Below are 21,718 nucleotides of genomic sequence, written 5' to 3'. Positions count from 1 at the left end.
AACTTCAGCAGTTGCTGAACTTGAATCCCTGCCACCTAAAAGCCACTAAAAATAGGACTCAATATAATTAAGGAAAGGGTGTAAATCATACTGTCTTCCTTAAAGGAGCAGTTTCATTTAGCTGAACATAAAGATTGTCATTCCCACATAAATAACTAACATACTTGTGACTTAATCCCAGCCAGCCAACTCTCTATCCACCTCCCTGTCCCAAGTGGGAGGAAAAACAGAGAGAAAGAGTAAACCTCATGGGTAGAGATAAGAAAAGCTTAATAACTGAAACAAAATAAAACACAACAGGATAATAATACTAACTGCAACATAGAGGGCAGAGGGAGAGAATTAAAACCCAAAAGAAACAAGTGATGCACAGTACAGCTGCTCACTTCACAATTGCCACTTTCTTTCCCCAGCAGGAATTGGCAGCTCCCAGCCAACACTCCCCCGTTTATGTACTGGACATGATGTTCTGGCATGGAATCTCCCTTTGGCCAGTTTGGGTCAGCTCTCCTGGACATGATCCCTCCCAGCTTCTTCTGCATCTGCTTATTAGCAGAGCATGTGTCACACAAGTCTATGTTTTTGAGTAAGCACTGCAGAGCAAAATCCAAAACATCAGTGTGTTATCAGCATTGTTCTCATGCTAAATACAAAACACAGCAAACGAAGTACAAGGAAAAGAATTAACTCTATTCCAGCTGAAACAAGGGAATACTAAAGTGGAAAACAAAAGCCCAGGGCAAAAAATTCTCCTCCACTATCTTTTGTTTATACTCTTTTACTTCCCTCAACTTTCTACAGTTGGCCAATTAACTCAACTATCTAACTTCTGTGCTGTTAACAGACAAATGCATTTAAGGTTTTGCAGCTGCATTCATAAACTAAAATAGAATTGTGAAAATATTTCAATGACCCTATACAAACTTTTGCCTTAATTAAAATTTTATTCTGATAGCACCATCTCAAAAACTTAGTAAATTATCACAGAGAAAATTAGGAAAAGTCTGGGAGTTTCCTCCCATGGACAGCAACTTCAATCAACACCACTGTCCATCACACTGGAAGGGCCTGATCACAGGCTCACTTATGACCTTGTTGATGCACTTTATCACTTGTAAACAATTCCTACTCATCAGCCTCACACCAGTTTAAAAACACATTCAGTGAGTACTGCTGTCAAAGCCGGCTCTCTCTACAAACACTAAGAGAGCATTTCTGTTCTCATGTGTGAGCTGCAGCCTGCCACCTCCAGCTGCCAGAACACACTGCATAGCACGAAGGGGTGAGGAAGCTGAACAAACTCAACGAGGAAGGCACTGTCCATACCCTCTTTTCAAAAAGCACCAAGATGGATCAAAAGTCCAAGTCTGGATCACAGCCCAGCCCAAACAGCTGTGTCAGCACAGCCACAACAGCAAGCTGCAGGGTACTGAGAAGTGTATATTCAGTTCACACTGCTTCAGGAAACAACAAACTTCAGCACAGGCAGTTCCTGCTCAACTGACATACGGTTAATCTCGTGTCAATACATGGCTATAGGAAATAAAATGATCTGCCTAAACAACATCCCGCTTTTAGAGTGCGTCTCTGATATTGCCAGCTGTTGTGGATAAATTCCTAGCAGAAGGATGCAAAGACTAGTTAAAGTTGTCACTATTACTCCCCCCAGCTACCAGGACAACTCTCCTGGTGAAGCTTTGCAGCCCAATGTATTAGAACAACTCAAAGCTAGAGCAGGCTACTTCAATCAGCTGGACTGAAAACCACAGTGACTCAGAGGCTGATTCACAAACAATGCCCTTGCCTCAGAGAAACACTGGGACAGCACCAACTTCAACCTTTTAACATTAACACACTGTCACATGCCTCCCAAGACTGCCAGTAAGGCAAGTGTAGTATTAAAAGCCTTGTACCACCATGATGCTGTTGAGGCAGGACAGGAATGAAATTACTCTGCTCAGAAGGCAAGAGAATAGAACTCTGATTTATTTCAAACTACATCACTCTTTTATACAGAGCTTCATGCAGACCAACTCTATTGGTCCTGAAGTGAAAACAACCACACCATTGGTGCACAGTGCATGATGCAGTGGTAGAACTTAACTATCAACAATGTGAACAACAAGAAAGGTAAAGAACTTATTTACATTCTTCTCAGCAGTTTCTCAGGCTTCTGCCTGGTAAGAAATTTTCCGTTTTCTCTTTGACTGAATCTGAGACCTACACCACCACAGCTAAATTTCAGTGCAACAGCAGAGAGGCATTGCAGAAACTCAGCACCTGGGTCTAGCTCACCTATACAACCTGCCTTCCTGTGCTGAGTCAATTCAACAAGGATGGAGAGAACTTCAGTTTTCCAAAGGTACTAAACTAATCCACCAAATTTCCCACCCCACTCCTCTTTTTCTGAAAGCATACACTATCATTACTTTTAAATTGTGCAATGTGCTTTTCCAAGAACTTAAACTTTTACAAGACCAGACGCAACACTGCCTATTCACCAAAACATGTAGAATGGAAATCGTCGTCAGAAAGAACTTCATTCCTTGGAATATCATAATACATGAGGCCACTGCTGGGCTCAATAAACCCCATTTAGTCATACGAAACAACCTGTTCACTGATAAACATAGATTGTCAATGTAAATGTATGAACACTTTCACAACCAAGCAGAATAGTGACAGTGGCAATAAATCCAACATATGCCACACATCTTCATCCTATTCACAGCACAGAAAAAGTTGTAGACAACCTTTTTTCCTTTATACAGATAGAAAATCATAACGCCATGCTCCCTAAACGGGCCATGGGATGCTTGCCCTGTTTCACTTGCACATTGTCCCAGGGAGTGTGCAGTCAAACATAAATACAAGAGCACAGACACATCCGCTTCTTTCCAATTTCTTCCACTTGATGCTGAAATCCCACTCTCAGTCTGACTAACAGCAATGCTTCAAACCCCTCACAACTGGAATTAAATTGTCAGCTTCAAAATTTCCACCAGGCCAGACTGTCAGTTCTACTCTAATGACTTCAAGTCACTGAGGCCCCAACCCACCCACACAAGCCCAGCCACCAGTGGCAGCTCTTGGCTCTCTGAGCCGCACAAGCACATCTCTCCATAACCAGGCTTGTACAGGCTGAGCTCCCAACACCACAGCCACCACCCACATCACCTACGTGTCCAGCCCCACGTAGGCTCCCACAATAGGAGCCTCCAGGTCCCCTGCAGATGAAACCACCCCAACCTCACTCTCATCCCTCACAGACAGAGCCCTCCAAGTCCCACACAGGCTCACCCAAAATGATGTGCTTGTAGTCAAGCTTAGGTGCTAGTCAAAAAAGACAGATTTCTTCCCTGCTCAGCTTCTAGCCTCAGTTTCAAAGAGTCACATAATCAATAAGGTTGGAAAAGACCTCTAAGATCATTGAGTCCAACCTATCACTGGACACTGAGTGCCAGGTCCAGTATTTTCTTAAACACTTCCAGGGATGGTGACTCCACCACCTCCCTGCGCAGTCCATTCCAATGCCCAGTCACTCTCTGTGTGAGCAAATGCTTTCTAATGTCCAATCTAAATCTCTCCTGAGCAGCTTAAGACAACAGCTCTTGTCCTGTCACTTGTCACCTGGGAGAAGAGCCCAGCCGCCACCCGGCCACAACCAAACTCCTGTCAGGCAGTAGTAAGAGTTCGATAGGATCACTCCTGAGCCTTCTTTTCTCCGGGCTGTTCAACCTCATTCTCTCTATTGATTCCCTGACAAGTCCCCATAAGCTGAACGCAATTTCTCCATTTCCTGTATATTTACTTGCCCCGAGATTTCACAACTGGGTCACACTGAAGAGGACTTATGACCCTCCCCTCTCTCCCAGGTCACTTTTGCTTTGAAATCCTGAGCACCCCCTAAAAACAGGCATATACCCAATCCCTCTCCCCAGGCCAAACCCCCTCCACAGTCGCCAGCGGAGCCCTCACATAGCTTCTGCCATGGCCACAGAACCCCACCCGACTCACAGCGCCGCATCAGTTCCACGCCAAACCCCCCCGCGAGGGGGGCTGCCCCGCACGCCCCTGGCGGCCCCTCCCGCCGCTGTCCCCTCACACCGCCCCCCAGACAAGGATACAGCCCCGGCCTCGGCGAACACCTCCACCCACACCGGCGGCCGCCGCCGCCATCTTGAAACAGCCGCCACTCCCCGCACACCCCCGCCGTCCCCCCGGCTCTCGCCGCCCATTGGCTAGCTGCGCCAGAGGCGCGCGGAGGGTTGCGAGGCATGCCGGGAATCGTGGTCCTCTGAGCAGCGGAGGCCGCCATGGGCCGACCAGAGCACCGCCCAGAAGAACTATTATTCCCAGCGCGCCCTGTGGCTACGGGCAGTAGGAAGGCCAGAAAAGCATTGTCTCTGTCGAGCTGGGTAGAGGCAGAAGGGTCTCGCGGAGGATGGAGGAAAAACTCCCCACCGGCATCAAGCCCTACCTGGACAAGCTCACCTTGGGCGTCACAAGGATATTGGGTAAGTGGCGTTGAGCTACAGCGCGCGGGGCGGGGGCAGGCCGGGGGCGGGGGGAGCCACCCATTTGTCACAGCCCCTTCTGTGAATCGCGCAGCTGAGCAGCCTGTGCACACGCAGAGACATATCCTTGTTTCTGGAAACAGCGGCAGGAATCCTGAATCTCTCGACTCTAAGAGTTTCATAAACACCAGAGAAGGAGAAGGTGATGTTTTATGAAAAATCATGGAATCGTTGAATGTTAAAAGGTGGGAAGAGACCACAAAGATCATCCATTCCCAGCCTTGACGCCTTGGGCAGGTGGCTCAAGGCCTTATCCAGCCTGGCCTTGAACACTGCCAGGGATGGACATCCCTAGCTTCTCTGGGCAAACCTACCAGTGTCTCACCACCTTCAAAATAAATATTTTCTTCCTAATACCCCAACCAAATTTTCCTTCTTTCCAATTTGTATCCATTACTCCTTGTCATCTCACAATTCATAATGAAGAGTCCCTCTACAGCTTCCATGTAGGCCTCCAGATATTGAAATGTTCCTGTGAGGTCTCCACACAATCTTCCTGTGTAAATAGCGCCTAAATTTGATTCTCTGTGGTAATGTGGGGTCAGCAGGAGCATGCCCCATGGAGGGGAGTTCAGCATGGTGCAGTGTTCTGATAGAAGGCCAATTTGTGAATCTGCTCAAGATCATATCCCCATAAATAGTTGCCATTCAGCTCATTCCCACATTGATACTTGTTCTACAAAATGTCCTGCTTGTCATTTGCAGGTTTTGCTCAGATCTTGAGCCTTCTTGCATCCCCTCAGCTCCCTCTGAATTCAGCAGGACTGCAAGGCATCCAAAGGACGTATTCTCAGACAAACTTTACTCATATCAGTGGAATCACAAGGATTTCTTCAAGTGTTTGTATGTGCAAAGGATTTTAGCATTAGACCTTTGATACCTCAGCAGCACAGAGCGCAGGACTCTCTTATTTGTAAGGCTGAAAAGCTGTACCTCTATCCTAAACCATGTGAAACAAGATTACAAGTTGCAGTCTCGAAATTTCTTCCTAGGAATTTTAGAGCCAGAAGTGAGCTTTGCTATTATCTCATCCCAGGGCAGCATTGCAGGACAGTAAATTTCACGTGGTAACCTCAATTTATCTATAGTGGCACATGGGTTTGGGTAGCTGCTCAGACAGATGAGATTAAAAGATCAGGGTTAAATTCTTTCTCTGAGTTTCAGTGTGGACAGGATTTCACCCTCAATCTCTGATCAGTGTTGTCATACTGACTTACTAGTGGACTTCTTGAGGTGGGGTATGGGTGGATTTTTTTTTTCTGTTTGTTTTCTTGGTTTTGAGGTCAGGATAATGCTATCTCTACACTGTGAGTGAAACTGATGATCATCGTCATAGCAAAAGCTTCTTTCAAGTAGGTCTTTTTAAAAAATAGGACTAGCCCTGCCCACATTTTCACCACCGTCAGGTGTGTGAGAGCTTTGAGATGTGAGCTGTGTCCAAATGTCATGTTGCCATATAAGCTGTTTTGGGTAGGTGTGTTGTCTGCACCAGCACAACATGGCAATGCAGATACGGCTCTGAAGGTCCTGCAACATCCCTTTCAGGTGGAAGGTGTTTCCTGGTTTGTGTTTTCTTCTTTATCTCTCTGTGTCTCTGACAACTTGAATTGTGCAATACAGCAATGTCCATCACAATGATGTTTTACTTCACTTCTTTTCTCTGTCTCTCCACACATTCTGGGAATTTGGCACATTTTTTCCAGTAGTAGTCCAAGGCATTTCAACTGTGCCACCAAATTAATTAGAATTGTTTAGCTAATTGGGAAGTATTACCAGTCTGTTCAGTGCTTGTTTCTTTCAAATAACAAAGGCTATCTCATTCAGAATGACGCCTTGCTCTGTATTTATTACTACTAGAAACTATCTCACTTTAAATCTTTTGGAAAGTCTCATGAAGTCAATTGCTATTTTCTGCCTAACGTAAAGTACAATCAGTCATTGTTTTGTTGGTTTTTTTTTTTTAACTTTAGTCTCTGTGGAAATCCCTACAAGAAGGGATATTTCTCACAGGCATTATGGAGGCTATACCTTGAGGGGAAAAAAAGGGAGAGATCTTTCCCATTGCCAGTATTCACTTTGCTGAAGTTCTGTGAGTAATAGAAAATTCCGGAAAGATTTATTATTCATAATTAAATCAACATGGAAGGTGTTAGCTCTGCTGGACTGCCCAAGACAGAACCATGCTTCACTGTTAGCACTTTCTATTAGATAAGAATGTAACTATTAAAGCATTTTAAAATTACACTGAGAGTTTAGCCAACTTACAGGCAGTATTAGCAGTACTGTAAAGACTGAAAATCCTGTGATTTCCTGTTTCAGCTTTGTGTCACATCACGACATTGATTATTTCTGATTAATGCTGCAAAGCGTTTTTGGGAGCTTCCAGATGAAATGTCCTAAAAATAGGGCAGAGTTTACTATAATCTTGATTCAGATTAATTTATAGGGTGTAGTCTGAAGAAGTTAAGCTTTATCATGTATCTATGTGCCACTAAAGTGGCTTCTTCATTTCTTCCATCTGTAAGGAAAAGCAACTCATTGCAAAGTTAACCCAAATGTTCAGTGGCACTCCTGTCCATACCTATACACATCTGTTAAACATGGATTTCAGTTTACCCACAGTATATTTTTAATTTTATATTTGGGCTTTTAAGGTGGAATTTCTCTTTCTTTTGATCTTGGGTTTGGTTCAAACCTCTTTAGAAGTTGAATTCTCTCATTCCTAGACATCTTCTTGACTGATACAAAATTTAATCTTCTGTTATCCCAGCCAAGATGTTGTGCCTGATGAATTAAACATCCCTTCTGTTTCCTTTGATCACAGAAATAACAATTACCCTGTTATTATAATCTCCTCAACTTGTCATAAGGTTTGCATAGCTTAGATGGAAAAGACCAGTTAGGTAATTGATTCCACCCTGTCGTTCAGACAGCTTATATTTGAGCAAGAGACAGATCACCCTACCTTGGACCCACCTATCAGAAGTCAAACTTGGTGAAACATCAGTCTTCTGTATATTGGGGTTCCTCCTTGACCAGACAAATTTACCTATGTGACCAAGTATGATTTTTTTTTAAATGTCTTTAACTTGGACTTGGTTTATCTGATGCCATGTTTTTATCTTTTCAATTATCTGACAAGGTAACAATCAGTATTTCCAACTGATGTTTACTGCTGAAACTGAGTGCCAGTCTTCCACCCACAGAACAGACAAGGACAGTGCTATTGATAGAATTAAAAGCCTGGCACTGAAGATAAAAAAACAAACCAAAGCTCTCTAGTGCCTGCTTTTCCTGTCTGGTGCACTGTGTATGTTTTACCAGAAGGCAATTGTAATGTGTGTGACTGCTTTAGGGGCCAATACTTTCACAGCAGAGCCAGGCTGGAAAGCCTTGAATAGTTATCACTTCTATTCCAAGGCCCTGTCTGCTGGGCTTGCAGTTCCCACAACAATTTAGTAGTCTCTCTGGACTTCATCCAAAGAGAATGATCTCAGTGGGAATTACTTCAGTTGGCTTTGGGTGACATAAAACATTATAAAATAGTAATTGTAAATGAGTCTATTCTGCTATCACACATCTGAAAGCACCATGTGACTTAGTATCTTACGTTCTTTCCCATAAAATATTCAGAATATTTTTATAGATTGATACGAGTTCAGTGCTTGTAGCAAATTTTCCTGTGTCCAGCTGAGGTTTCAGAGAACTGATGTTTGGTCATACAGATCCCTTCAGCAGGATCAGGTTTCTGTGTCTGTCCAAACCCACTGAATCCAGAGCTGAAGCATGCCTGCCCTTGTGGACCAGGGTTGTTAGCAGTTCACAGGAACACTGCACTGCATCTTGTCCCTAGGTGAGGATATCCTACCCAACAAAAACCACAAGGCATGCTTACAAATAAAGATGCACTCCCCTGTAAGAGTTTGCCTCAAAACCCATCACTGATTTTTTTTTTTCATTTTCCATAAAACCTCTGCAAAAGATGACGCCTTGAAGACAAATTGTGCTTGCATCATAGAGTCATAGAATGGTTTGAGTTGGAAGGGACCTTAAAGATCATCTTGTTCTAGCCCCTCCCACCCTAGACAGGAATGCCACCCATTAAATTAGTGTATGTGTAGATATATCACAATATGTGCATATATGCACATTGTTACATGTATTAAAAAAATCAAATAATAACATTTAGTGTAGCACTAGACATTCTTACGCCAAGAGATGCAGAGTACAGTTACAGACAAAAGAAAGTGACTGCTCAGTCACCAGCACAACATGTGCAATCATTAATGCCTTCTCCCTGGCTGTCACTCATCAATTTGCAAAATTTACTGTCTCACAGGGTTGGTGTCACCCATGAGAGATGCAAACATGCTCCTCTTTTCCTTTCAGAGACTTCCCCAGGAGTTGCTGAAGTGACTTTTGTGGAAAAGGAGCCAGCTGAACGCCACACAATCATCTCTTGGGAACAAGTGAGTATTTTCCTGATAAAACTGCAGTGAGGTCAGTTTGAATGTGCAGCAGCCTGTGGAGAATGTCAAATGCAATGGCAACCTTGTGTTTATGAACAGCTTGTTACCAAGTTTGATGTACAATGTAGTCTGAACAGGTGTTGTTGGGTTTTTCTTAATCAGGTATCACTCTTTCAGGCTGTCACATGCACCTTATCTGTTATAGAAACATCATCAGTGTGGGTACATTCAGCATGACAGCTCTAAAAAGAAACCACATAACTGTAGTAGGCAGCTACAGTGGTGACTCAGTGGGAGCAAACAGTTTTCTGACTCAGATCTGAAAACTTTTTCCAACTCCCTTTCAAACAAAACAAAGCAGTGCTTTATTATCCATAGCCATTAAAGGTAAAGACCTCAAGCTGGTAAATAACACTACCCAGTTTGTTCCAGTTACCTTTTTCTCATCTTAGCCTCAGCCATTTGCTTCAATTTCTCATATCCTTTTCTTTCACCTCCTCTTTGGCTACCCAGCCTAATCTTTTGACTAGGGCATGTCCCATTGCCTGTTTTAGAAGGCTATGAAGGACACATGCTACCTTCACTCTGCTTTATTTGACCTTACTGCATCAGTCTGTGTGATCAGAGGGCTCCTGAAAACTGTTGTGTGACTCTTGGCATTTTCACTCCCTTTTTGGAATATACATAGCTTCATAATCCCATGGCCATGGTTGAGTAACTGTGTTGTAGGTGTTGCTTGTGTAGGGATGGGACAGTAGAGTTGGACAGTAGAGTTTCTGGCCTTTGGAAAGTGACACGGCAGAGAATGGAGTTGAGGGAATCATCCCCCCTCTGCTTTAACCCTGGCTGTGGCCTAAAGCAGCTGCTCCAAGAGACTGCTCTTGTTACCACTGCATGAAATACCTTCCCCTTTGGCATCTTGCCATTTACTGCTTTTCCTAAACAATGAGGAGAAGTCTTGCACTAGTTTTGGTAATGCTCTATTCCAATTAGTGATATTTATCAAGAACATATATCATATATATATTTTTATATATATATATTCCAGTTTGGAATGTATGTGGTATAAACCTCTGTGTTAATTACCGAAGCTTGTCCTGAAGTCAGCAGTTGTGGTCAGGGAGAAAAGTCCTGTTGTTCAGGTTTGTGTAAACCAATCCTTGGTTTCCTGTAGCTGTTGTTCAAGTATTGCGTTAACTGAGCTGGAAAGTTTGAAGCACCATGACTGTAAGCCAGCTCAGGTCTGGGAACAGAGTGATATTTGCCCATTCTTCTGTTGAGTGGAGAGGACTGTTTCTCCTCAACATGGTGCTCATTCCTGTCATTTTCAGGTGCTGCTTCTCTTCTAAACTAAAGTGGGTTTATTTCAAAACTGAGCTATCCTTATAAAGCCAAACAAATGCTGTAGCTGAAGCACTTCATTCAAGAGAAGCCAAAACAAAATTTTAGTTCCCACCCCGCAGCCAGCAATCAACTAACTCAACTGTGGAAGTAAATGAGTGCAGCTGAGTTGGACTTGTAATAGTGATAGACTTGGCTGTCTATTTCTTTGGTTTTAGTTCCCATTGCATTGACAAATCAAAGGTCCCATCTCAAACAGAAAGGTAGCTGGATTTTTTTCCCTTTTTTTTTCTCTTGAGCTCTGGAGATGAAGCGTAAATCTAACCCAGTGTACACAGTTGCAGGACAAAATGTCCTGCCATGATGATTAAGTACAATGCGCTCGACAATTCACAAAGCCGTTCCAGGATGAACTTGTACCTGATTTTTCCTGAAACTTACCTTTCTTGAATTGGAATATGTTTTGGTTTGGTTTGGTTTGGTTTTTTATCGGATTTATGGCCACTAGGTGGCAATACTTATGTGTGTAATCAGTTCTCCATGGCTGAGAGTTTTAACATTTTGTCAGAGTATATTTTTAACTTTCTTCTACATCTTTCGTTATGAAACTCTTTGAAAACTATTTTTCTGTGATGTAGGAGAACTGGTGAAACTGTTTCCAAAACTACATTATTTTTCCCCCAACAACTTTTCTCTCTATTGAGACTCACCAAATAAAAGCTTTATTATTTAGATTATTGTTTAGTGAAATCAATTTTTCCTCAGTTTTGCAAGGAAAGATTGTTTTACTGAGAAAAAAATCCAGGTGTTCAGAAGCTCTTAAAAGAAAATCAACCTTTAAAAAATTATTAATTAACATATTATTTTATTCATGCTGGGTATATGCATTTTTCGTTCCCATCAGCCATGTTTTCTAAGTTGTGCTGTGCCATGTTCGTGATGTTATATAACTGGATACTGCTGGGTTTTAAAATCTCACCTTGCTGAGATTAAAATAATCTTTAAAATTTTTAGTTTGTTGAATGTCTCTTAGTTGCCATAAAGCTTTGCAGGGGAAGCTGAGCTTCATGACAGGAATTATTGCAGTAAGGCTATAGAAGAAGAGATTTTTCCCAATGCAGAAAGAACTGCTATATGTTGCATGTCAGGAAATCAAGCTTGAAATCGCTCCTGAAGAATTTATTGGAAATCAGCAAACACACAAAAATGTTTAAAGTGTATGATTGCCAAGTGTACTTACACGAGTAAAGCATCTCTTCCCCTAAAATTGTAAGCAGTTCATTATACTGTAAAAAACCAGATTTTTCAATATTTCCTCATATTCAAACCTACTAAGATGTTACCTTTTCCCCAAGAAAGACAAGAAGTACAAGAGGGAGTAGAGACATAGTTACCTGGTCACCAGAAAACTAGTGCTAATAACTACATCATCCTAAGAAACCTTTCCCACTCCTATAATTACGCTGGCAATGGCCCTACTCCCCTCCACGTGCAATTTTTAGAAATAGGTGTTACACTAAAATACTGCTAGGGGGCGCTCTGGTGCAGTTTTTAAATCACATTTTCTTTTTTTCTTCAGTGTTTAAATTACATTTTCTTCAGCTAGAAGAAAAATGAGTCACTCACATCATTGTTTTGGTTTTCAAAAAATAGAAAATTGCATTTTTGTTAGAGGCACACAGAGGTACCTGAGACTATTTTCTGTTGTCCTTCTCACTTGTTACTTGGGAGAAAAGCCTGACCCACACCTGGCTTTCAGGGACTTTCAGTACATTTCAGGTGTTAGAAAGTGAGAAGGTCTCCCTCAACCTCCTCTTCTCCAGTCTGAATACCCCCTGCTGCATCAGCCACTCCTCCCACACTTGTGCTTCAGACCCTTCCCCAGCTCCATTTCCTTCTCTGGACACACTCTAGTCCCCCTCAGTGTCCTTCCTGCTGTGAGGAAACAAAGCTGAACACAAGATTCCAGCTGTGGCCTCACCAGTGCCCCCAGCACAGGGGGATGGCCACTGCCCTGCTCCTGCTGGCCACTGCCCGGCTCCTGCTGGCCACACCATTGCTGACACAAGCCCGGTGCCATTGGCCTTCTTGGCCACCTGGGCACACTCCAGCTCGTGTCCAGCCCTTGAAAACCTGCACCCCCAGGTCCTCTCCCATCCAGCAGTTTGCCAGACACGCTGTCCCAGCCTGGAGCTGCAGGCGGTTCCTGTGACCCAAGGGCAGGACCCAGCACTTGGCCTTGTTGAACCTCACACAACTGGCCCTGGCCCGTGGATCCAGAAGACAGTGCAGATCCTTCCGCAGGGCCTTCCTGCCCTCCAGCAGAACAGCACTCACGCCCAACTTGGTGTTGTCCTCAAACTGACTAAAGGAGCTCTTGGATTCCCTCAAGAGCTCAGATCATCACCAAAGGTAAAAAACAGTACAGTACAGAGCCCTCAGTACAGAGTCCTGGGGGACACCACTAGGCACCAGCTGCCTGCTGCAAGGAATTCCATTCACCAGCACTCTCTGGGCCAGGCCAGCAGCCAGTTTTTAACTCAAGAACAGAGCGTCAAAGCCACAAGCAGCTGGTGTCTCCAGGAGAGTTCTGTGGGACACAGTGTTAAAGACTTTATTCCAAAATGCAGGAAGTCAACATTTCTGGACTTTCCCTCGTCCACTAAGAGGGGCACTGTGTTACAGAAGGAGATTGGGTCGGGCGGTTACACCTTTGACGAACCCATGCTGGCTGGGCATGATCCCCTGGATCTCCTGGAGGTGCCATGTGATGGCACATGTGCTTCCCCAAGCACCAAGGTCAGGTTGACAGGCCTGCAGTTTCCTGGTTTCTCATTTGAACCCTTACACACAAACCAGGAACCTCCTAAGTTGCTTCCTCTCTACTGTGTAGTGTTTCCAGCACATGTCTGGAATGTCATCCTCCTTGCTTCTGCAGCATCTCTTCTTGAGTCCAAGTATGCACGCAGGGTGGGCACCTTCAACAGTCCTTCTTGGCATCCTTGTCCTCCCTTAACATTAGCCAAGACTCCCACCCCTGATCCCCATAGGGTCTCCCTACCTTGAGCTTGCCTTGTGGCTGTGACTGTGGGAAAGATGGGGAAGTGGATCCAGCAGAGCCAGTACATGTGGAAAGCTATGTTTCTTCAAGCTGCATGATGGCGAACAGGCTGAAGGACTTCTGGGAGGTAAGTAGTGTTTCTTACACAGTGCTCCCCCTCTTCTTAAGCTTTATAACATATTGAAAAACTGGCTGCACAACAATATCCCCAAGAGAACTTTGAAATCCTGTTCTCTGCAGCAGGGGATCAAGTCTGTTCTAGCCCCAGAAAATCAAGGTGATCTCCTGGAAGCCCCCAGGTCAGATTTATGAAAGGTGCAAGAAGAACATTTCAATATCTTACATCAATTAGCATCAACATTTACTGACAGCTAGGACAAACCAGCCATAAAACTGCAGGACATTAAGAAAAGAGAAGGGTTGCTACTGATGTGGTCTAATTCTTGGAAGCCCTAAGAAGTGACATGAATGCTTTCTCTCCCCAGAAGTTGGGTAAAACTCATTCATGTTTTTAGAGATGTCTTTCTAGAGCTGTATGTTTTGATTGCTTTCTGTTACTTTAGTATATTTGCTTGAGAGGCATTGTTTCAACAGTGTGTCAAGTGAATTGCTATATATCAGGGTTCTTAGCTTTGGATCCATTTCTAATTAGGTCCTGGCCCCAAAAATCAGATTCTCATATTTTTCTCTGTACTCAATAGGCTGTGCTTTCTTGTGTGACTATTTTGAGATATTACAGAGAACAAAGAAAAGGAATAGACCTCACACACCATATTAAGCAGTTGGGATATTTTGTTTTATGAACTCATGAGATTAACCAGATAACTGGAATGAAAACAGCTGCTTGCCAGGGCTATGGTTAAGCCAAGTCTGACATTGTGTATTTTATGGGGCTGGAGAGCACAACCCTAAGAACTACCAGCTGAGCAATAAGAACACACAGTTTGATAAGCTGTTTTTAATATATAGTATCTTGTTTCTCTGACTGTTGTCAGAAGATTACTGTTCTGATGTCATATGGTCATGTGATTTAACATAATATGACAGATCAATCAATCCTTTCCATCAGATGGAGAAATGAGTGTTAATTAAGTTTTCTATTTACAGGCCTTTTCCTATAGACCCCAGACCTGCTCTGGTACTGCATTTTTACACATATATTTTGCACCAGCATGGTTGAGAGAATCCTGAAATAAATTCAGAGAGTAGCCATCTGGAGAAACATGTACATGTTGACCTTTTTCAACAGAAGCATTCAGAGCATAAAACCTATTCAGATGTGATTTTTGTCTTGTCTTAGCTATATTTGCTATATTGGGCTGTGCCTGAATTGTAGCAAGATTTATCTGGATACTATAGTGGAAGTTTTAAAACCTTAGTTTTTGTCACCATAGTGGATCTGGTTCTCCTGCTTGGAGAAGAGCACCCATTGAAGCCAGGAGACCCATTTACATACGTGTTTTTACTGCTGCAATGAATTAATTGAAATTGGGGGATTTGAAATGTAGTCAAAGTGTTATGTAAATTTTTGTATTTTGCTGAGGCTTTATTAGCAGATCTGTCATATTTTATTTCTTCATAGTTTTAGCCATAGTCACTTTGCTTACAGGTGCAGCTTGAAACTGGAAGTGATAAAAGCACAGCATGAAATTATAAATATTGAGGACTGAGGAGAAGGTGTGTTTGTTAAAAGCATTTGAAGAACTTCAGATATGTTCATGGGGTTTACTAATCACCTTAAACTTACCACTAGGTCCTCAGCCATCAGCAGACACTTGTCATAGGATGGTAAATTCTTCTCAAAATGGTCTCTGCAGTGTCATGACAGTTATCTGCTTTAAGACCTGTGGACCTGACCAGACTGCTTGATGAAGCAAGTAAGGTGACCTGCCCTATTACAAGCTGCAAAGCCATTGGTGTCTGGGATTCATCCGGAGCAGTCAATCAACATTAATGGATGTGCTTTAAAAGTAAATTACCAAGCACAAGGTTGTGGGCAGATTAGGGGCTCCTACATAGCGTGTACACCCCAGTAGGGGACACAGACTGTAATAACCCAAATAAAGTGTCTGTGAATAAGGCTTCAACAGGCAGAAAGGCTGTTCTGGTCCTAGGGGAGGGAGGTCATGTGAAAAGGATGAGACCACCACCTTCCCTTGCTCAGCCAGCAGCTGATGACTAGAGGCCAGCATTGCAGTTGGATTTACAGTTGGTATGTTGCTCTTGCTGGATAGATACATCTCTCTTCTCTTGAGATACTAAAAAATTCATGCTCCAAGTGAAGCAGGGATCTTTGAACTGCACGTTCATCTTCCTTTTCTTTAACTACTGGTTACTAGAGTATTCTGTCTTTATTTAATGAAACTTTTCCACAAGGAGAGTGGTGCAGCCCTTGGACAAGTCAACATGCACAGATTGTGGAACCTCCATCATGGAACACTCTCCTGAGTTTTGAGGTCAGATTCTTTTGGAGTCCTAAATGTGACTAATTTAAATTTGAAGTCACTGGAGTCAATCTGTTTTTTTCTCTAAAATTGTTACAAATAGACCAACAGGTAACTCCTTTAGTCATGCTTGTTGCTTGTGTTATTAAAACTGGCAGGTTTCCATTTTGTTTAATTTTATGTACTTGACACTTCAACAAGAGCAGAGGTTCACTGTTCTGCAGCCAATCCTGTCCCCAGGAGCAGGGTCTAGAAATGTCTATAGTTCTTTGAGCTTCTTTTTGTTCTGAGGATTAAGCCTTTATTCTTCCACCCTTGTATTTGCAGCTTGACTGAAGAGTCTAAGTTAAGAAAGACTTTACTTCCACAACCAAGACAGGTATATAGGAGAAGTTTTCTAGCAACTCGAACTCACTGGGGTTACTTCTTTCATTGGTGGCTCAAAAGGAAGCAGGCTTAGGAGCCCCAGCCATGCACTGAAGTTTGGGGAGGGATGAAGCCAGACCAGCAGATTTGTGAGTCTGGCTTTGCATGTGCTTGTACACATAGTTTTTTGTTAAGTGAAACATAAATCTACTTGAGTATGTGCAGCATTTGAGCCTATACTTACACCTACTTGGAGCTGAAATCCCTCAAAAGAAGATAGTCATTGTGCTAATATTATACATGCTTTAGTGGAACAGGTAAGTTTAGTCTGATTTCACTTAAAGCAAAACCCTCCTCTTGTAAGCCGTATATATGAAAAAGCTGATTGTTCTGATTTATGTGGAGTGGCTGCTAATCTCAAAAGGTAATATGATGTCTCAGTTTGGGAACAATGCTGTAATAATTTTGTGATGACTAACTGCTCATTGTGAAATTTTCCCAAGCTACCTTTGTTAAGACTAGTAGAGTCCCAAGAAATACAAAGGTGTTTTCTCAAGACTTTAGAATGAGATATCTGAACTATTTGTGTCACCTTGGAGTTAAGCAAGAAACTTGGCGGCAAATATTTCTGTATCAATTTTCAGTTGTTCTTAGAGTTTGAGACATGTTCTGCATTTTCCCATTACACTTTGATTATAATTTGCAGAAGAACTCCTGTATATTACCTGAGGATTTAAAGAACTTCTATCTGATGACTGATGGCTTCCAGATGACCTGGAGTGTGAAGACTGATGGTGAGTCCCTGTGTTCGCCTCCAGCGACAAGCTCAATTCATTGCATTTAGTCCTTCCTTTACAGAATCTCTTTAATTGCAAACTTACTTTCTGCCCAATCAATACACATCTCTCAGGGCAAAATCTATTGCTTGCATGTTCCGTTATCCTACAGAAGAGGTGCAAACACTCTTTCTTTCTGGCAAGAAACTAATTATTCATTACATAAATTTTATTCTGTAATGCACTGGCCATCTGTTGACACTAAGATTTAGGTGTGTCATTTAAACCTCATACCTCACTCCCTCTGTAGTTCATATAGAGAGAAACAGCTGTAGCTCATTATCCCATTATAAATCAGTAGGAACAGTCACCCTCTGATAATACTTCTTTTTCATTCAAATGTATATGTACATGTTGGACCCTGATTCTGCTTTCCACCAGCTAAAGTCCAAGCTTCATTTTCCATCCTTGTTCAGGAAAAATCAAGTAGTTTGTTCACTCTGCAGCTGTTATCCTGGCTCTCTTTGCTTTCCGGCAGGATTCTCCAATTGCGCTGCAGACACTGCTCACTTCTGGAGATCGGTGTCAAATGTAGGGTCTTCCTCAGGAAGTGAAATAACATTTCAGAAACAGTTCACATCAGTGCTTTAGCACCTGCACAACTCCCATCATGTTTCAAGTGGGACTTATGACCTCTGAGGAGTCTTGTTTTCAGGGCTCACAAGTGCATGGAGACCAAGGCTGCTGGTACAGCTGTCTTATTTGCGCAAACATCCAGCAGTGTCTTCTGAGACCCATCACACTGGCACATGGCTGAACAGGGTGCTTGCTGCCTTGATGTCTGGTAACAGTCTGAGTCCTCAGAAGCTCAAGTCCTGTAGGATTCTTTCAGGAGCACCCACATGTTGATGTTGATAAAATCCTCTGTGGAAGTGGAAACCAAGAGGATGTACCCTGAACAGGTACATGGAGCAGAAGAGGACAAACTGCCCAGTAAGCTGTGAATGTATGGGGTGGTTTCAGATAGGAAGGGCAGTAGCAGGGAAAAGAACTCTGAGGAAAAGGCTGTAGCGAAAATCCTGTAGCCAGGATTTTTAATTTTTCACAGGACTGAGCTAACAGCTGCAGCACAGTCCTTGCCAGCAGGTAATTCCCTTACCTTTATAGCTCTGAGATGGTGTTGCATCACATGTAAGTGGGAGTCGGTGTTTGAAAAAGCCTCATTTTTGCTCTTGTAGAGCCTTACTTAAGTTAAATGTCCAAATCTGCTGGGTATAACCATTCTTCACCCCACAGAGGTTGATGTCTGGAGGCAAATAAATGCCTCCCATGCTTTCCTGACACTGGATGTGATTAATGATTGGTTTTGTTGCAGATACTCCAATGCCCCTGGGCTCCATGGTGATTAACAGTGTCTCAAAGCTGTGTCGCCTTGGGGGTTCCTCTATGTACACTCTACCTAGTGCTCCAACTCTCGCTGACCTGGAAGATGACACAGATGAGGAAGGTAAGGCACTGTTAACAGGCTAGAAAACCTGCTCTGTTCCATCCCTTTTGTTCTAATTATATTAGAATATAGCACAAAATATGTATACCAAAACACTTTCCACCAGGTTGCTCAGAGCTCCATCCAACATAGCCTTAAACATTTCCAGGGCTGGGAGTATCCACAATTTCTCCAGGCATCCTGTGCCATTGCCACATCACCCTCACATAAGGAATTTTTTCCTAATATCTAATGTAAATCTGCCTTCTATCAGTGTGAACCCACTCCCCTTTATCCTGTCCCTACATATCCTTGTAAAAAGTCTCTCTCCATCTTTCTTGTTGGCTTCTTTACAGGTACTGGAAGGCCACAATTAGGTCACCCTGAAGCCTTCTCTTTTCCAGGCTGAACAAACCCAATCCTCTTAGCACCTTAGCTATCCCTCACAGCAGGGAAATAGGAACAAGATGATCTTTAAAGTCTCTTCCATACAGCAACAGAAAAGATTGCTCCAAGTAGATGGGGATTACTTGGTCTAGCAACCTGGTCTGGAGAAGGGTGTCCCTGTCCATGTCAGGGCAGTTGGAGCAAGATGATCTTTAAGGTCCATTTCCAGCCCAAACCATTCTATGATTCAGTGACTCTCTGTCTCCTAGGCTAGATCTATTATATTTCTTATTAGTTCCCTATAGCCTTGGCTGTATGGTAGGTCTGTATGCTGTGAATGTAGTGCGGATTAGTGTTATTTGCATCGTCTTTTAACAGACTATTCTGCCTTTTCCCTGTTTAAACTTTCACCTGAGCCTTACCCTAGTGATTCAGTTTCCAAAATATTTGTGTGCTTAAGGTGTTAAATGAACAAAAGAGAACAGGTTTTGCTTTGGTAGTGAAGACAGCTGGAATTAGTATGTACATATAACTATGAGGCTACCCTGCCTAAAAATGTTGGGAATGCTGCTATTTGGAGAGAATAAAAAAGAAAAAGAAAGCCCATTCATTTTGTCAGAGCTCTCACATCCAGCTGGCAAAATCAAGAGGATAAGAACATAGCCAGGTGTCACACCAATTTCTTAAAAGAATACTATTTAGTTTCAATCTTGTCTCTGAATCTCCATAAGATCTTCTAGCTTCTAAGTGTGGGTGAAAGTAGTTTTGACATTCCAGTTTGGCTGCAGCCCTGATCTTCTAGAAATGCTCAGTGATGGTTGAGGGTCTTGAGTAAGAGTCAGATGTGGCCGTTGAGAAGGATGCTAATGTCACTGGAATGTATGGATAAATATATATCTCTGCAATTTCACTGTAGTCTTGTTGCAAGAGAAAAAGAATAAATTGTTCTCCCTGTCCTTAGAAAAAAATTAATCATGACAGAAAAATGAATCATATATACAACAGAAATAATGGGCTTCAGTTGTAGCAGGGAAGATCCATAAGGAAAACTTCTAAGTGATAAGTGATGGATTTGGGTTGAGTACCTAGAGATTGTGCCTGTGCCTTCTCTAACACTGGAGAACTTTAAGAAAAGATTAGACAAACCTCAGGGGTGATATCTGTAAACCTTGACTTGCTTAATGCCAGTGAGGAAATAGAATTCAGCTTATCTATTTTCAGGCATCTGATTTTGACTCTGTGGTTTGTTTTCCTAACAGATGAAATTTCTTCTCATTTTTTGGTTTTTTTTTTTTTGCTTGTTTTTATTTTAAACTTAGGGAATTTAATCAGTTCTTCAGCTCTTCATCAACTGATTTATTAATGTATAAAACAGACAGACTCTTTGCAACTGAATCACAGTTTTTCAAACATGTTTCATAATCTTTTTCCTTGGTTTCAGGTAATGGAGACAAACCAGAGAAGCCACACTTTGATTCTCGTAGTCTTATCTTTGAATTAGACCCATGCAATGGGAATGGGAAAGTCTGTCTTGTTTATAAGCATGCTGAACCAGGTAAGACTGAAAAAAGAAAAGTTAGCCATTTCTTGTTGTGGATTCTATCTGGAGGCCACATGTGGAAAGTTATCTTGTATTTTTGATCTTCTTTGCAATTTTTAAGGGAAACTTTTACTGAGATGTCCTGTCTCCACTGAAGTCAGGAGCTAAATCTTAACTAGATCTAACATTTTCACTCCTTTTAGTGTTGGAGTCTGAGTTATAACTTACGATTTCTGTGTGCATAGAAGCAGGGAAGTATTCACCTGAGACCTACAGACAATTGAATTAAAATAATAGAGAGCTCCACTAATCTGGTTACTTGCATGTCTTGGAACAAAGCTGTTACATTTTGATGAGAAAGGGTATAACTCTGCTTAGAAACAAAATGTAGATAGTAAAAAAAGCTGAGACAGCCACCTTGTGTACAGATGCAGGGTCTCCAGGTCCTAACTAGGCCAAAATGTGGCAGGAAGGGTTAATGGGAGGGTGAGAAATGGGAGCTGAGATGTTCTTTTTGACAGAGACAACTCTTATCAGTGAGAGAATAGTGAAACACCCAAGGCACTTCTAAAATAGTTGTCATCTGACACAGTGCACAGATGTATGTGTGTTTACTGTGTAGGGTTGTGCAATTGCAATATACAGCTTCTTAAGAAAAATCTTAGGTTATTATCTAGTGCCTTTCACTGTGTGTGACGACAACTGCCACGGCAGGAAGTCCTTGGCCTCTTGCCTCCTCATGTTAGTGATTTCAGCACATGCAGTGGATAACCTGGGCAAGGGAAGGGAGCATTGGTTACAGGTGTTAATGTCAACAGTGTCTGTTTAAATGATAGTGTTCAGCATCTCAATCTCCCAAAAAAAAAACAACTTCTTTTTATATTACAAAGAATGTCACCACCAGAGAAATATTTGATCACTGTGGAAAGATTTTGCAGAACGTGTTTTTGTTGGCAGAATATACTACCATGATTTTCAGGCTCTGGACTATTCAGTAATCTAGATCACTGACAATTGAGTTAGTTGCTTCTTACTTTGTGGGGCAGATAAATGTTTGCCATTATTGGACTTTGAACATATACTACAAAGTTGTTAATGTCCAAGAATGTTCCATGTAGCATGTCACTCCCAGATTGTGAAAGAACAGCATAACATTCATTGTCCAGCACACAGCTAGTCAAATACACCATTCAGTGGGTGAACACTGGATGATGGGTAGGACACAAAAGTTTATAGTAAATAGGGCTAAATAGTAAATAGTTATCGCATCA

General features: G+C 42.4%; 2 protein-coding genes across 5 annotated transcripts in view; one reads left to right on the top strand and one right to left on the bottom strand.

Moving 5' to 3' along the window:
- KIAA1328 (KIAA1328 ortholog) overlaps positions 1 to 4,222 on the bottom strand; it is a 170,566-nt gene extending 166,344 nt beyond the window's left edge. The window contains exon 1 of one of the 2 annotated variants that reach the window (XM_021538939.3): positions 4,128 to 4,222. In XM_021538939.3, the coding sequence (XP_021394614.2) occupies positions 4,128 to 4,179 (52 nt within the window). In that variant the 5' untranslated portion in view covers positions 4,180 to 4,222. The remainder of the gene's footprint in view (positions 1 to 4,127) is intronic. The other variant, XM_021538941.3, reaches the window with a different exon arrangement.
- Positions 4,223 to 4,319: 97 nt separating this feature from the next.
- Positions 4,320 to 21,718, top strand: part of TPGS2 (tubulin polyglutamylase complex subunit 2) — a 50,944-nt gene continuing 33,545 nt past the window's right edge. The window contains exons 1-6 of one of the 3 annotated variants that reach the window (XM_077790105.1): positions 4,320 to 4,517; positions 8,967 to 9,050; positions 15,828 to 15,904; positions 16,965 to 17,052; positions 18,410 to 18,541; positions 20,349 to 20,462. In XM_077790105.1, the coding sequence (XP_077646231.1) occupies positions 4,445 to 4,517; positions 8,967 to 9,050; positions 15,828 to 15,904; positions 16,965 to 17,052; positions 18,410 to 18,541; positions 20,349 to 20,462 (568 nt within the window). In that variant the 5' untranslated portion in view covers positions 4,320 to 4,444. The remainder of the gene's footprint in view (positions 4,518 to 8,966; positions 9,051 to 15,827; positions 15,905 to 16,964; positions 17,053 to 18,409; positions 18,542 to 20,348; positions 20,463 to 21,718) is intronic. The other 2 variants (XM_031507260.2, XM_021538944.3) reach the window with 2 other exon arrangements.

This window comes from Lonchura striata, chromosome Z, assembly GCF_046129695.1.
Source record: "Lonchura striata isolate bLonStr1 chromosome Z, bLonStr1.mat, whole genome shotgun sequence".
NCBI classification, from domain to species: domain Eukaryota; kingdom Metazoa; phylum Chordata; class Aves; order Passeriformes; family Estrildidae; genus Lonchura; species Lonchura striata.
Note: the sequence above shows the minus strand (reverse complement) of the source record. Positions and strands in the feature narration are given on the sequence as shown.